Source organism: Hypomesus transpacificus, chromosome 8 (assembly GCF_021917145.1).
Source record: "Hypomesus transpacificus isolate Combined female chromosome 8, fHypTra1, whole genome shotgun sequence".
Lineage (NCBI taxonomy): Eukaryota > Metazoa > Chordata > Actinopteri > Osmeriformes > Osmeridae > Hypomesus > Hypomesus transpacificus.
In genome coordinates, this window is record NC_061067.1 from 7,470,975 (window position 1) to 7,486,678 (window position 15,704).

Consider the following 15,704-nt stretch of genomic DNA (forward strand, 5'->3'; position numbering starts at 1 on the left):
TACCCAACTGCATCACATGGACGGGAGCAAAAGATTATATTTGAATATAAAAGCAAAAACTGTCATAGAATTAATACCAATGATCTCACAGCAACATGGTGATGAAATGGCTGAAGTGGATTCATCTTTTAATTGCATGACACCTTTGTTGTGTTCTATCACATCCCATGAAAGAATTGGATTGACACATATCATCTCAATTAATTAGGCTGAAATTTGTTTCTGAATTATTCATCCTCCCCCCTTTGCTTTGGCCTTTTAAATCAATCGGAGGACTAAACTTAGGGGAAGGGAGCGCAGATCTGCATTTCAAAACCGCCCAGATGAAACAACAAGACGGGATCTGATCTAATGGGCTTTGAATATTTAGGAGGCCACAGGCCCGCATCTCTGTCTGTCTGCCACATACTGGAAAAAAAAGACAAAATAGAAGGAAGAAAAAAAAGCAGCATAAGGTCATCGGAAACCATCTTGACTGTTTCAAAGCCGTCTGATAGGGTAATGGCGAGGCGCTAATTAACTGAGGTGCTTTACCTTAGACAGCGTCTGTCCCTCCCTTAAAGGGTTAAACTTTCCCACTAGGACATAGAGTCTGCCCTTTCTCTGGACTTTGGGGTAATACAGTATTTATGTTAATAATATTTTGTTTTAGCCACCTGGGTCTAGTAGTCTATATCCAAGAGATTTACTGACAGCCAACTTGCACACCTTCGTCCTTAACCTTTGAGAATTATTTATCTTGATTCTCTGTTAATACTGTATTTGTACTGTAAGTGATAAAGCTGTTTAAGCCCAAACACTAATGGCTGTGATCCAGTGGAACTGGTCTCATTGGTATCATATTGAATTGCTTTGCTCCTGGCTGGAGTTCTGTGCCCATAGTGGCTGCGGCGGTGTAAGTAGCACATTTGTCCTGTGCAAGCTGTGTTATGCTCTCTAGATACCTAGACTACAGCATGTTGTTCTCTTTTTCTCTCCACCACATACAGATACACACACTCTCTTTCCTTCTCTCAAACACATACAGTTACAAACACCCCCCTCTCTTTCCTTCTCTCTGTCTAGGGAAATGAGCGTCCCCCACTCTCCACCACCCCCCTACAGACAGAGAGAGGCGATAGAGGTGTCACAGTCAATCCCAGCCGTGTCACACGCCTTCTGTTCCCCCCAAACAATCAGACCATCTATCTTCACTGAACCCATTAATAGCAGTAATTAAGCACAGACCTTTTATGGATCCTTAATGACTGAAACCTACATTCTTGCCCATCAACGCTAATGGTGATAGCTACATTATAACCTCTGCGAAGCAAATGTATAGCAAATATACGCTAGATGGGGAAGGCATGTGTTATTATGGTATGGATGGACGGGTTGCGTTCCAGAATCCTGAACCCATATGCTCTGGGTTCCATTCAGAGTTGATCAGGGATCACTGGCCTCATCAGTGGCTCATCCTCTCCCCTTAGCCTCCATGTCTGCTATCCTATGAATATGCATGAGAGGGCCTGCATTCCATGGGTGATAGAGCAGGCTAATGTGTGGACATATTTTTTATGGTAGCATTGTGCTCAGATAACTGCTGCCCTGTTCCTATTGCATACTGTACATGACTAACTACTCCTACATACCTCACTGGTCATTGACAGTCTTGAAGGCAACGCGTAAAGATATAAGATAATTTGAAATCTCACCAACGCTTCCAACATTTCATCTAATAATGAGTTTCCTCATTAAAATACTTTCTGGCTGGTATCAAAATGAAAGAATATGTTAAATAGAAGCTGACACTGAACATATTGGCCTTAAGCAGAGCCTATAACATCTTGGGTATTTTCGCTCGCGTGGTATGATCTTCCTCCGCACTGGAATGTTGTCCCTCGTGGCTCTCTGGGAACAGGGCCATGTTTTGGGTCTCTCTTTGCCCGGGTAGTTCCATCTGGCCTTGGCATCGTCGATGCTGTGGCCCTGCCCGGGAGCCTTGCAGCCTTGCACTCCAAGTATGTGTTGGCAATTAGCAGAGATGTTGGCGCACTGACTGGCTGTGGCATGACATTCTCACAGGGCTTGTTGACTCGGCTGGGTACGGGAGGACGGGGAGGGGGGGGAGTGCCGCGCCAGCGCCTCTCCCTGTCCAGGGGTCGACTGGAGTCTGGAATTCCGCAGAGGCTGCCACATCGTTCTGATTCTCGTCCTTTCATCCCCCTCGCTCATACTCAATTTCAGTTTTGTTTCTCTTCTGGATTGTGCTGTGATCCATCCACACAGGGGATCTCAGGCCTGTTTAACTGTACATTTGTCACATTTGCTTGTTTGTAATGTGACTGGGGATCTGTATATTGAAGGTTGCCCTTGGCCAGTGTACCAGTATCCCTGGGTTCTCAAATTCCAACTCCCATGTCTCCGCAGGGTTGACCTGGCAGGATGACGTCACCCAGCGGGTCATCTCCAGAGAGTTGTCCAGGCTGCACAAGGTTCCGCTCCGCCGGCCTGCCCCACCTATTTCTCCCCTGGCTCACCACCAAGACAGGACGCTGAGGCCAGGCGAGGCAGAGCTCGGCCGGAAGCTCCAGCAACACCTGAAGGACATGGGCTTCCTCCCCCAGACTGTGGGCACCACTCGTCTGGGGGTCCAACGAGAAAGGCCCCTCACACAGGTAAGGCCAGTTAGAGAGGGGCTCCAGTATCTCTCACCTCCCTACCAATGTCAAGAGACCATTGAAACATCCCCTTCAACAGTCACAGGGGGGCACAGATAGTAGGGCTCAACGGATGAAGCAGGCTAGGGCCTCATTCTGCCTTTAGACGTGAACATACGATCCCAGCGATGGCAGGAAGGATGAGCCCATCCTCCCGGTGGGTGGCTAAGTTGTCTCCTCGGCCCTTTGTCTTCCTCGATCGCTCCCTCCACCCCACTGAGCGAGGACGACCCCTCCAACACAAAGGTTTACCCATCCTTACTTAAAGGGATATTGTCCATCTCATTACCATGTTTGAACCCTAACTTCAGCTGTGTCGCCACCAGAGCGATAATGCAGGCCACCACGGCAGGGTTCGGGGCCATTCTTAATGGCGAGGTGGGGGGTGGATGAAGGCAGGAATCCCCTCACTATGTTATTGGCGTTAGCGTGTGCCAATGTGTTTGGTTCTGGGAAGGATTGTATTATCTTTCCCCTCGCAGCACAAACAACAGGGAGAGCACAGAAAGGAGACAGCACTAGGACTGATTAAGAAGTCTTGAACGTATTCTCGTGTCCTTATAATATAGACACAGCACCATCATACACCTCAAATGTAAGTGCTGCATGTAATATATTCAAATGACTATTCTGTAGATTGTAACTTATAAACTCCATTCAGTCCTGATATTTGTTTGGGATAACCATCGACACTGGTGTGTCTCAACTGATGCCTTGGCGATAAGGCTTTTTTTCAGTTTTTTTTCCAGTAGTGTTGTGGTGCCACAGAAATGCATAAAATTACCGTTTGAATGACACTATCTCATCTATGATTTCCATATGCAATTTCCAAGGGCAGTTGTCTTTGATCTAGACCCTGATTCATATCCTGTCCTGTCTACCCAATCCCAAACTACCTCTCTTACTACCTGAACCTGTCATAACACTGGTAACCTCGCTCACTCTCCTCCGGGTGCCAAATAACCCAGAGCACAAATAAAACTAAAAGCAGATAGTAAATAATGTTTTGTTCCCAGGTTTAAAATCTAATGAAATCTCTGTTGCACAGCCATACCCATAAGTCTGTAATGAAAATGTGTATAAAAGGAAGATACGTACAAACAGTTTTTTTTTCTTTTTTTACGCCATAGGACTTTCAGAATGATGGCCGTGTGGGCGACACCCAGCCCAAGTCACAGGGTTGGGGAAAGACCACCTTCTACAGCCTTCAGCCCCAGGGTCTTAAAGCCCTTATCCAGGGAAAGACTGGCAAGATCCCCCCAATGGCAGCAGCCTACTCCAGTACATATCCAGGCAAGGCCAGACCCCGACTCCTGGCCTCCCAGCTGGAAAGCTACCTCTCTACGCTTCCCACCAGCCAGAACCGCCCTGGATCACCAGAGGAAAAGCCCAAGGCAAAGGTCCACTACTTCAGCTACGTCAGCCATCCTCCCAGCGATGGGGAAACCAAGGGTGGATCTAAACCTCCCAAGCCCAAGATAGAAAAACTGATCTTCAAGTCTGGATCAAACCGCCCTGTGTCCAAGCAGCCCCTCAGTCCCACGGATGGTGAGGTTTTCAGACAGAATATCACATGACATTGGATGCTATTGAACATTTACATCTCCTGTCCCTCATTTGTTTGAGTTTTCTGCTTATACTACAGTATGTTAGTATGTTACACCGTTTAGCGGTGGGTGCAGTGATGTTCCTGTTCTTCAAATACCTCATCTTTAGCTGTCCGTATGTTGTGTAATAACATTTTTTGTTGTAAAAGGTTGTGCAGTTGTATTAGGGTCCCTTACCTAGGACGTGTACTTCCTTCAACAAACGCTCTAACCCCCCAAACATGCAGAGCGCTTCATCCAGAACGTGGTCAACCAGCTGGGGAGACACAGCATCAACATGGGGACCCTCAGGGGCCCCAACCTGGACCAGCTGGCTGATGTCATTGCCGGGGCCCTGCAGGGGGTGGATGGGCAGGGCCCAAAGCCCAGGACCAGACCGGAGGCCAAGAGAGAACCGCTGGACACCGTGGACCAGGATCTGGACCAGGACCAGGACCAGGATGTAGATACGATTCAACAAGACATGTTGGAGAGAGACGCGACACGTCAAGGTACAATCCATCCATATGTGTCTGTGTACAAGCTGACACGTGGGTTTCTCTGAGAAAGTTGGCGTTGTTACATTGTTTGAATTGACATGAAGTGTGACAGTTCACTGATTTGTGAAATCAAGTTGGCAGCCCAGTTTTCCACTCACACACTGTGTTTACAGGGCAACCAATTGGTGATGTGGAGAAAGAGCCAGACATGAAGGTGATTTACCATTATTGTCTTCAGACTATTTCATGGGCATTGAAAATGTGGAAGACATAGTAAACACAAAAGCCGACATTTCCAGAAACATGAATGGAACTGAAGTAGAGAAAATATGTGGCGTTTCCAAGTAGCTTGTAGCGTTTCTCAAAGCTTATTGATGTACATTTTACTAGACTCATTCAAGTATAGTCCTTTTAATGGTTGTCAGCGACTTACTTTAATTTGTTTGTCATGCTCCCTCTACATACGTAGAGCTTGCTAATGCATTACCCTTTGTCACATAAGATGTATGAGAAGAAATAAGAGAGAAAGGATTGCCATTGAAAGTTCCACTATACTTACCTACCACTATAAACCCATTCAGGTTTAAAAGCAATCCACAAGACACAGCTGCCAGCACTTTTCAGCAGTCACAACCATACATATGGTCCATATTTCCCACAGGATACAGCTTTCCTCAGCAAGCTCCTGCACTACCTGGACCTGGACCCCTTCAGGGATGCTCCGGGCAGCCCAGCGCAGCCCAGCGGGGTCTCTCCGGGGGCTGGCCCCCAGAGGACGGTCGGCCTGGAGAACGTCCAGAGCCGGACCACCCAGGGTCAGGTGCCTATCCCCCACCCCTGGGAGGAGAGGAACGTGGCTGAATCCCGGACGGACGAGGGGGGGGACCTGAGCGGCCCTCTGGAGGTGGTGGGGGCGGCCGTGGTGGTGGACACTGAGGTGGAGAGGTGGAGGACGGAGACCCCCCCGACCCAGGCCCGGGTGGAGCCCCAGAAGAAGGACATGAAGGTGAAGCAGGAGGTGGTCCACCTCGGGGTGAAGGCCTTCTCCACCAAGGGGAAGGACAGTAGTGACTTTGGCTACATTATCACAGACTCAGAGTGAGTAAATCTAATACTGTTTTGTACAACTACACCACAATGTTAGCATATTACACTACAATAGGGAATTTGCAAAAGGGCATGTTTTTTTTGTTTCTTGTATCTAATCCCTAGAGACAAAGTGGTGAGATAAAGAGTGAAAGCTTTTGTTTTGGGTCATTACGTCCTATCTCACCTCCAGAAAAAACTCCCCATTTAACATTTCAGGCACACAGACTCATGCATAAATCTCTCTTGTAATTCAAGCAGCTTTTTGAGAAATCTGATACCTTTTAAAATAACCCTAGACATCTAAGTATGTTTACTTCCAGAGAAGGCTGTGGTATGTTGAGCTCCTCAGTAATGTGTCTTAGCACATTGGAAGCCATGATAGTTCGTGTGAGTGGTTTGTGTTGAAGTATACGGCATTAGAGAGTTAATGACCATGTTGCGTCAGACACGGGCGAAGGAGTCAGCCAGACTCTTTCGTACTTGGCTGAGGCTCCGGGAGAGAGATAAGTTCCTATCGACTGTGTTTTCGCCCGTGGCACTCTCTTAAATCCCTTTATGGCGTTATCAAGCCAAGTGTCAGCCAGCTGTCCTTCACCTGTTCAACAGCCCCGGTCTGACACGGCCCTGATTTGTAGCTGAAGATACGCACACACATTTGCAAACACCAGTGCACGCACGTATGCAGCACATACACACAATACACACCCGTGCGCACCGGCCCATACACACACAATCAGGGGTTGGGTGGAGAGGGGGGGTCACCTTCCAGGCAGATTTTCACAGCTCCTCCACCTTCTCCCCCACTTTACTCAGCTCTATGATAGAGCTATGTACATTAGCGAGGGCCCTTCGGTGGTCCTCCCCTGAGTTTTCTGCACACCCCTATGATTGCACAGCTGTTATTCCCCCCCCCCCCAGCCCCCAACCGGGCTAAGCCTAACCTGCTTATCTGACAGCTCCTGAGATTGTGTGTGCTTGTGTGCAGTTGTGTGTGCCCGCTTGTGTTTGTGTGTGTACGGCCAAGGACTGTTGGGATAGAGAGGGGATGGAGAAGAGAAGAGACAGAGAGAAACCCAAGGGGGAAAGTGCTAGCATCAACAATCAAGTCACTCCTAGAGCTCTCCCGTAGTCTGAATTACCGCAGAGGGAGGCAAACGTGTCTGGAATGGCTTTGTCCAATCTTTAACTTTGAAAGCTCTCCAAAGAGGAAAAAACAACACAAAACCTCACCTTCTTAAAAAGTGCAGTACAATAAGAATATCTAGGGTTCCCATACTATTCTGGCCAAATCCTATTTAGCTTAGCCAACATATGCAAACCAAAACGATGAAAAAAAAACACTGAGTAAATGTTTCTCTTGTAACCTGTGTATTACCCAGAGGATGATTTGAACAAACTTCAGGTTCATCTGCCTGATGAACCTGGGCAAAGTTCATCCACACACGTACACATCTACTCCCATGCACACACAGCATCACCCTCATATTTTCTTGTAATGCTCTCACATACGCATACAGTATACAAACCCTTAGACCCACACACAGCATCACCCACACACATGGCATCACCCACACACACAGCATCACCCACACACAGCATCACCCACACACAGCATCACCCACACACACGGCATCACCCACACACACAGCATCACCCACACACATGGCATCACCCACACACACAGCATCACCCACACACAGCATCACCCACACACACAGCATCACCCACACACAGCATCACCCACACACATGGCATCACCCACACACACAGCATCACCCACACACACAGCATCACCCACACACAGCATCACCCACACACACAGCATCACCCACACACATGGCATCACCCACACACACAGCATCACCCACACACAGCATCACCCACACACACAGCATCACCCACACACATGGCATCACCCACACACATGGCATCACCCACACACACAGCATCACCCACACACAGCATCACCCACACACATGGCATCACCCACACACAGCATCACCCACACACATGGCATCACCCACACACAGCATCACCCACACACACAGCATCACCCACACACATGGCATCACCCACACACAGCATCACCCACACACATGGCATCACCCACACACACAGCATCACCCACACACACAGCATCACCCACACACAGCATCACCCACACACACAGCATCACCCACACACACAGCATCACCCACACACATGGCATCACCCACACACATGGCATCACCCACACACACAGCATCACACACACACAGCATCACCCACACACACAGCATCACCCACACACAGCATCACCCACACACACGGCATCACCCACACACACAGCATCACCCACACACACAGCATCACCCACACACAGCATCACCCACACACAGCATCACCCACACACACAGCATCACCCACACACACAGCATCACCCACACACACAGCATCACCCACACACAGCATCACCCACACACACAGCATCACCCACACACAGCATCACCCACACACACAGCATCACCCACACACAGCATCACCCACACACAGCATCACCCACACACATGGCATCACCCACACACACAGCATCACCCACACACATGGCATCACCCACACACACAGCATCACCCACACACATGGCATCACCCACACACACAGCATCACCCACACACATGGCATCACCCACACACACAGCATCACCCACACACACAGCATCACCCACACACAGCATCACCCACACACATGGCATCACCCACACACACAGCATCACCCACACACAGCATCACCCACACACACAGCATCACCCACACACAGCATCACCCACACACACAGCATCACCCACACACACAGCATCACCCACACACATGGCATCACCCACACACACAGCATCACCCACACACATGGCATCACCCACACACAGCATCACCCACACACAGCATCACCCACACACATGGCATCACCCACACACACAGCATCACCCACACACAGCATCACCCACACACACAGCATCACCCACACACAGCATCACCCACACACAGCATCACCCACACACACAGCATCACCCACACACAGCATCACCCACACACAGCATCACCCACACACATGGCATCACCCACACACAGCATCACCCACACACAGCATCACCCACACACACAGCATCACCCACACACAGCATCACCCACACACAGCATCACCCACACACATGGCATCACCCACACACACAGCATCACCCACACACATGGCATCACCCACACACACAGCATCACCCACACACATGGCATCACCCACACACACAGCATCACCCACACACACAGCATCACCCACACACAGCATCACCCACACACATGGCATCACCCACACACACAGCATCACCCACACACACAGCATCACCCACACACAGCATCACCCACACACAGCATCACCCACACACAGCATCACCCACACACACAGCATCACCCACACACATGGCATCACCCACACACACAGCATCACCCACACACACAGCATCACCCACACACAGCATCACCCACACACATGGCATCACCCACACACACAGCATCACCCACACACACAGCATCACCCACACACAGCATCACCCACACACACAGCATCACCCACACACAGCATCACCCACACACAGCATCACCCACACACACAGCATCACCCACACACAGCATCACCCACACACACAGCATCACCCACACACATGGCATCACCCACACACACAGCATCACCCACACACACAGCATCACCCACACACACAGCATCACCCACACACAGCATCACCCACACACAGCATCACCCACACACAGCATCACCCACAAATTGCCTTTGTTTGGTCTATTTCCTTGGCCGATTTGCTCTTTGAGTGAGAGACCAGAAGACAGAGCTAAGATGAGGCTTTATCATACAGCCATTACACTTCACATCCATTCCATTTGCACGTTCTTATTCATCTCAACGCGTGTGTGTGTGTGTGTATGCAAGTGTGTGAAGAGGCACGCGTGGAGGGATAGAACTCCATTTGTGTTTGTGTGTGTGTGCACGCACACGTGTGTGTGTGTGGGAGAGAGGCTGAGGGAAGTGTGGCCATATGATACAGCCATTACACCTCATGCCGGTTCCATTTGCACCTTATTGTTTGTCTCATTGCTGGAAAATGCAGGTGATTTATCAAGCCTGAGGAAGCACCTGATCCCTATTCCCCAAGTACCCAGGCTTTTTTGCTTTCATTCATCGTGTGTGTGAGTCTGTTGATTTATTGCAGGCTGTATATATCCATGTATGTATGTCCAGCTGGACAGTGGAACGATGTGTTTGCGTGCGTGTGTGTGTACGAGCAGGAGACCTGTCCACCCTAGGGTGGTGCCGTGTGACTGGCTGCGGCACGTGGTGGAGCGGCATGTCTGAAGCCCAGCTGTGTCTGTGTATCTCCTCCAGCTCCCTTCCCACCGACCAGGGCTTGGACCTGATGGAGCGACTGGCTCAACGCCTCAACCTCCGCCTCACGGATCTCCAACAGCTCTCGTACGTACCGCACACACACACACACACACATGCAAAGACACACACACACACAGTACTCACAAACACACACACTCACAAACATACACAGGCATGCACACTCACGTAATCTTGTTGGTGTCGAATAAGACGGTGGTAAACCATTTAACAATTCTGGCAACGTCTAAACCATGTTTGTGATGTTTTTCAAACATCTCAGAGCCTAGGGATGTGGATGAAGGTTGGCCAGACCATGTGAGGACTGTGTGTTTGTGTGAATGCAGCTGCCGCAGTATCACAGCAAACTGTTGTTCTGACCTCTGTGCTTTTCTCTGGGGAGAGAAATCTACTTTAATTACCTCCAGATACCTCTTGATGCCTCTCTGTTGTAGTCCAGCCTTGTCTCTGTTGCTCCCAAACGCTCCCCAAACACTTCACCAAACGTTCCCCAAACACTCCACCAAATGCTCTTTGAAAATAGGTGTGTTTTTCCTCACCACACATATATTGTCTGTTTGTTAGTGGCCATTGTTGCACTTGTTGGGTGGGGGGTGGGGGGGAGGGGTGTATGAGAGAAAGGAAAAGAGAGAGAAGGAGAGTTTGTGCGAGGGAGTGAGCGAGGAACAACAGAGCAAAAATGGTCAAAGGAGTCTGACAAAAAAAAAAAAGGGACAGAGAGAGGAAAAGAGGGAGAGAGAATGAGCCGGAAGGGGGGATATGCATGGCCAGTAGGACACTAACTTATTAATGATCAGGTGAACTGTCCTTCCGCCCACAGTCCGGTCTCTGACAACACTGGGCCTGGGTGTCTGCACCAGAGACCATGGAGGAGGCAGAGGAACTGTGGACGCCTGTGATCTGACAAGCCTTTCATGGGCGTTTAGTCTAGCTTGCTCTTCATCATGAACCAGAACGCTAAACGGCTATACTGCTGCGAGACCTCCTGTGGTGACTCGAATTCAACTACTGGACCACGAAACGTAACTCCCTTAGCCCTAACCAGAAGCAGTCAACGCATATCCACTCATCCTGTGAATAGTTCATGAGTATCCTGAGTGTCTGAAGATGACTTGCCATTTAAAATTGTGTGTTTTTAGGCTTATTGCTAAAGTAGAGTTCAGTCTGTGAACTCACTCCAGGTGTGTGTTAGGTGCTTGTCGGAGACTGCGGGTTTGGACTGTATTTTGTCTCATGTTAGTGTCAAAACCCAAACTGTTTGTAACCAAAAAAAAGGATTTGCTGATTAGAACTCATATGACCGGTGTGCTCTTTAGATTTAACGGAGAGATAGTCCAGCAAGTTTCCATCAAAGCACATCTTTGAAATTACCCCCAATGGAAAATCACTGCTGTGAGAGAAAAAGAGAGCCAACAAAATCGAGAGAGAGAAACAGAGAGACAGACGGACGGACTGAAAGACTGAGGCAGAGACGTGCAAATGGGAAGACGCAATCAAGAAGATCGGGAATACGGCAGGGGGGGTGAGAGAGAGCGAGTGCAAGCAAAACAGAAAAGAGAAATCCCATTGTGAATGCCTAACCTCTACTTCAAATCCCACCCAGCAACAGAGCTCTATTCTGCTCTGTGTAAAGGGGGTCTGAAGCAGTGAAGCCCTTAGTCAGAACCCACTTTTCTCCTTCGCTTTCTATCAGGGATGAAAGCGTATCGCAGTAGAAGGAAGTGGAGGTGGATGGATAGGGGCTTATTGTATGTCTGCATGCTCTGACGCAATGGGATTGGGTCTGAAAGCCCGGTCTTTTGATGTGAGTGGAGGTCCTCAATCTGTTCAGGATCTGAACACATGGTCTTCACTGTCTCAAACGACGTGGGTCGGGTCTAGTTGGGACACGAGAAGAGACATGCATCAGGTGATGTAGTCGGAGCGAAATCAAAATGAAGAGATTATTAAGTAGGAAGTGGTGTTTTGAGGATGTATTGTGTCGACGTTATGTATACGTTTTTTATGTAAAAGGTTTGATAACTTCACTGGTGGACAGGTGACGTAAGGGGTTTACTCTGTGTGGCCAGTAGGGGGAGTTACTCCCTCATGCACAAGTCAAACTCGTCGGTGGGTAAAAACACAAACTCTCTCTCACACACACACTCAGTTTTGGCACCCACTAAGCTAATAGTCCAGGCTTTCACAGTAATACAGCATTGCGTGGAGTTGTGCAGATAACTTATCAAACTAGTATTACAGAGTAGTATTCCCAGCCCACCACCTCACTGGGACAATATCTTTCGTCCATGGTCTAAATATATAAAAAATGTCCATTTAATTTGAGGTGCATCAAGATTTCTGTCAGAATATCAGGGGGAGTGAGAAAGCAGGAGGAGAGATTGGGGAAATATTGACTTGTGAAGGCAAACAGAATCCAGGAGAAGGCATTAGAGAGGGACAATCATGTTTCTTTGGGAGATGTGGACGTGTGTGTGTGTGTGTGTGTGTGTGAGGGATTTCCATGCGGTGATCTATAAATTCTGTAACTTTATAATAATACAGTATTTCCTCACCCACCTGTGTGTGTGTGCTGCAGGTGCCACACATGACTGATGGGTCTGAACTCACAGTAGATGGGCATGTTGATGGATATGCTCTCATCTCCTACAGAGATGACAACTAAAGGGGTCATTGCACGTGCACGTGTTTGTGTATGTGTGTGTGATTGCGGTAGTGCATGTTACATGACAGGTTCAGTACAATACAAGCCCCGAACAGTACATTAGATACCCACTAATCATTTCACGTCTGACATGCTGAGTTTTGAATGATTCCCACCATCCCCTGCTCCTACATCCGATTTTCTTCTCAAAAACCTTGGAGATTTGAAGATCTTTTCGCTCATCATGTTCAGTGTCTAGTGGATAGCCTACTGTTGCAGTAGGTCGTTTTCTCAGACAGCTCTATCTTTGCTGAGTGAGTCTTTTAGTGTCTGGTGTAGATGTTGGTCTTTTTTTGGTTGGCCTCTGACTTCGGGGACCTAAAAAATGTATACTTTGTAGACCGAGGTGTGTGTGTGTGTGTGTGCTCGCTGTTGGCCAGACAGTGTGCTATCCAGGGCAGACAGACAGAGGGTGCCCAGAGGTGAGCAGCAAACAGAGTTCACTGTGGCAGCTGCCAAGTTGCCATCTCTTTCATGCTCCACAGTGTTTTTGTCAAATGACTGTAAAGGTGAAAGGAAATAGCCGAGCAGCTCCTCGCGGACGCCTAACACCCTCCCCGGCTAGTTTGTATGAAAACGTACGTGCGAAAAAGAAACTTGTTGGTTAGGGAAGTCATCCTGACTTTCCCTCCTTCCTTTCTCACACATTTTCTTTCTCCTTTGTTGTGATTTGATTGCTATCTGCAGGTGGAGAAGAGAATATCGAGGTTGAGAGTGACAGTGTCATCCCCCCCCCCCCCCTCCCCCCTATGCTTCTGTTTTTCAGGGTGCTGGGTCCGGCCGTGACCTTCAGAGTGGGGCCCAACCCTCACAATGTCAGCACTGCAGACGTGGCCCACGTCGCAGGTACAGGAACTCTCATTGAAACACACACACTCACACACACACACATGTTCACACGTGTACATATCCCCCCCACACACACACACTCACACATACGTACACACACACACTGCTCTGAGACACAAGAGCCTGTAGCAATTACAGGCTCCCTCCCTTGTTCCAGTCGAGTACAGCAGGTCCAGCCCAGGCTGTACTGAGTGCTGGTCCTGTCCCGACAAGTCCCCGTCCGAGAAATGTTATTAACACAGAGCAATGACAGATCCAAGATCAATTCTGGAGGTGATAACCAGAGAAGGTAGCCCACTGCTGGCTGCAGGGCCCAGTGTCGGGGAGGGGCTGCTTGGTTTCCCTGCCTCCCCTCTTCACCAGCAGAGGCTAGGGAAGGCCTCCTCTCTCTCTCTGTAAACACACAGTGTGTGTGGTGTTGGGGGGTAGGGGGGTGCGGGTATAAGTTGGTGGGGGGGGTGGATAGGTTGGCGGAGGGGGGGGGGGGGTTGGTGGTAGAGCTGATGGAGAGATGTGTTAAAAGAGTGCATTGTCACCCCCCACACCTACACACACGCACGCACTGGCGCAGTCTGAACTAGGATCAACATGCTGGGCGCTGGGGCTGGGGGCTGGGGCTGGGGGCTGGGGCTGGGCGCTGGGGCTGGGCGCTGGGGCTGGGCGTTGGGGCTGGGGCTGGGGCTGGGCGTTGGGGCTGGGGCTGGGGCTGGGCGTTGGGGCTGGGGCTGGGGCTGGGCGTTGGGGCTGGGCGTTGGGGCTGGGCGTTGGGGCTGGGGCTGGGCGTTGGGGCTGGGGCTGGGCGTTGGGGCTGGGGCTGGGCGTTGGGGCTGGGCGTTGGGGCTGGGCGTTGGGGCTGGGGCTGGGCGTTGGGGCTGGGGCTGGGCGTTGGGGCTGGGGCTGGGCGTTGGGGCTGGGCGTTGGGGCTGGGCGTTGGGGCTGGGGCTGGGCGTTGGGGCTGGGGCTGGGCGTTGGGGCTGGGGCTGGGCGTTGGGGCTGGAGCTGGGCGTTGGGGCTGTCCTTGCTGCGGCGGCAGAATGACTTTGGGGAGGCGGTGAGCCGGCGAGGGAGAAAAGCGAGCGGCAGCCCAACTGTCAATATCACCCCCGCTGGATTGACGCCGAGCGAGAATATGTACCGTGTTTTTATTGGCTCAGATGTGGCGACCTGTCCTCTGGTTCCTATTGAGCGGGATGTTGGGACTGTTTATCTCTGTAGCGTGTCCAGGTTGAATGCTATTGTCATAGGTGGCCAGAAATAAGACAACTATTTGGGTTTTGGTCAGTTTTGAGGTATTTTGTCATGGGGAAGGCAGCAAAGTATATATTTTCTTGGCTGGTAGTTAGGATTTAAATAAAAGATGTCATGCATAAATGCGTGTTTGTCAAAGAAAGCCAGTAGTCAAGTATGTGTTTCTACTATGGAGAGTAGAATGAATGCAGCCCCTGAAATCAGGTGATGTTTCTCTCCATTTCTTTCAGACTATTCCTCTTTCTCTCTCTCCACACCCACTTCTCTCAGTGTCTATGTGGTCATGTGGTGCGGAGATGGGAATGTTTGTGTGTGTCAGTGTGTGTGTCTTGAGCTTGTCAGTGTGTGTAGACGTGTGTGTGTGTGGCGGGGGGGGGGGGGGGGGAGGCGGAAGGGGGTAGCTAATGACAGTGACCAGCCTGGGCTGAAATGTCAGACGAAATGTTAAGTCAGCACGATCAGCCGCCTGACCCACATTGATGAATTATGAATGCAGTCCCAACCAAGGAGCCAAGCATCTCCTGGAGTCGAGGAATTCTAACCACCACCTCAGACAGTTAACTGCTGTTTACACACTCTCCTCAAC

At 49.9% G+C, this 15,704-nt stretch overlaps 1 protein-coding gene across 1 annotated transcript in view; it reads left to right on the forward strand.

The window, feature by feature from the left end:
- ptprn2 (protein tyrosine phosphatase receptor type N2) overlaps nt 1–15,704 on the forward strand; it is a 98,299-nt gene that overhangs the window by 19,134 nt on the left and 63,461 nt on the right. The window contains exons 4-10 of the mRNA XM_047023888.1: nt 2,410–2,657; nt 3,830–4,247; nt 4,534–4,797; nt 4,959–4,999; nt 5,447–5,883; nt 10,297–10,383; nt 13,788–13,867. Of these exons, the coding sequence (XP_046879844.1) occupies nt 2,410–2,657; nt 3,830–4,247; nt 4,534–4,797; nt 4,959–4,999; nt 5,447–5,883; nt 10,297–10,383; nt 13,788–13,867 (1,575 nt within the window). The remainder of the gene's footprint in view (nt 1–2,409; nt 2,658–3,829; nt 4,248–4,533; nt 4,798–4,958; nt 5,000–5,446; nt 5,884–10,296; nt 10,384–13,787; nt 13,868–15,704) is intronic.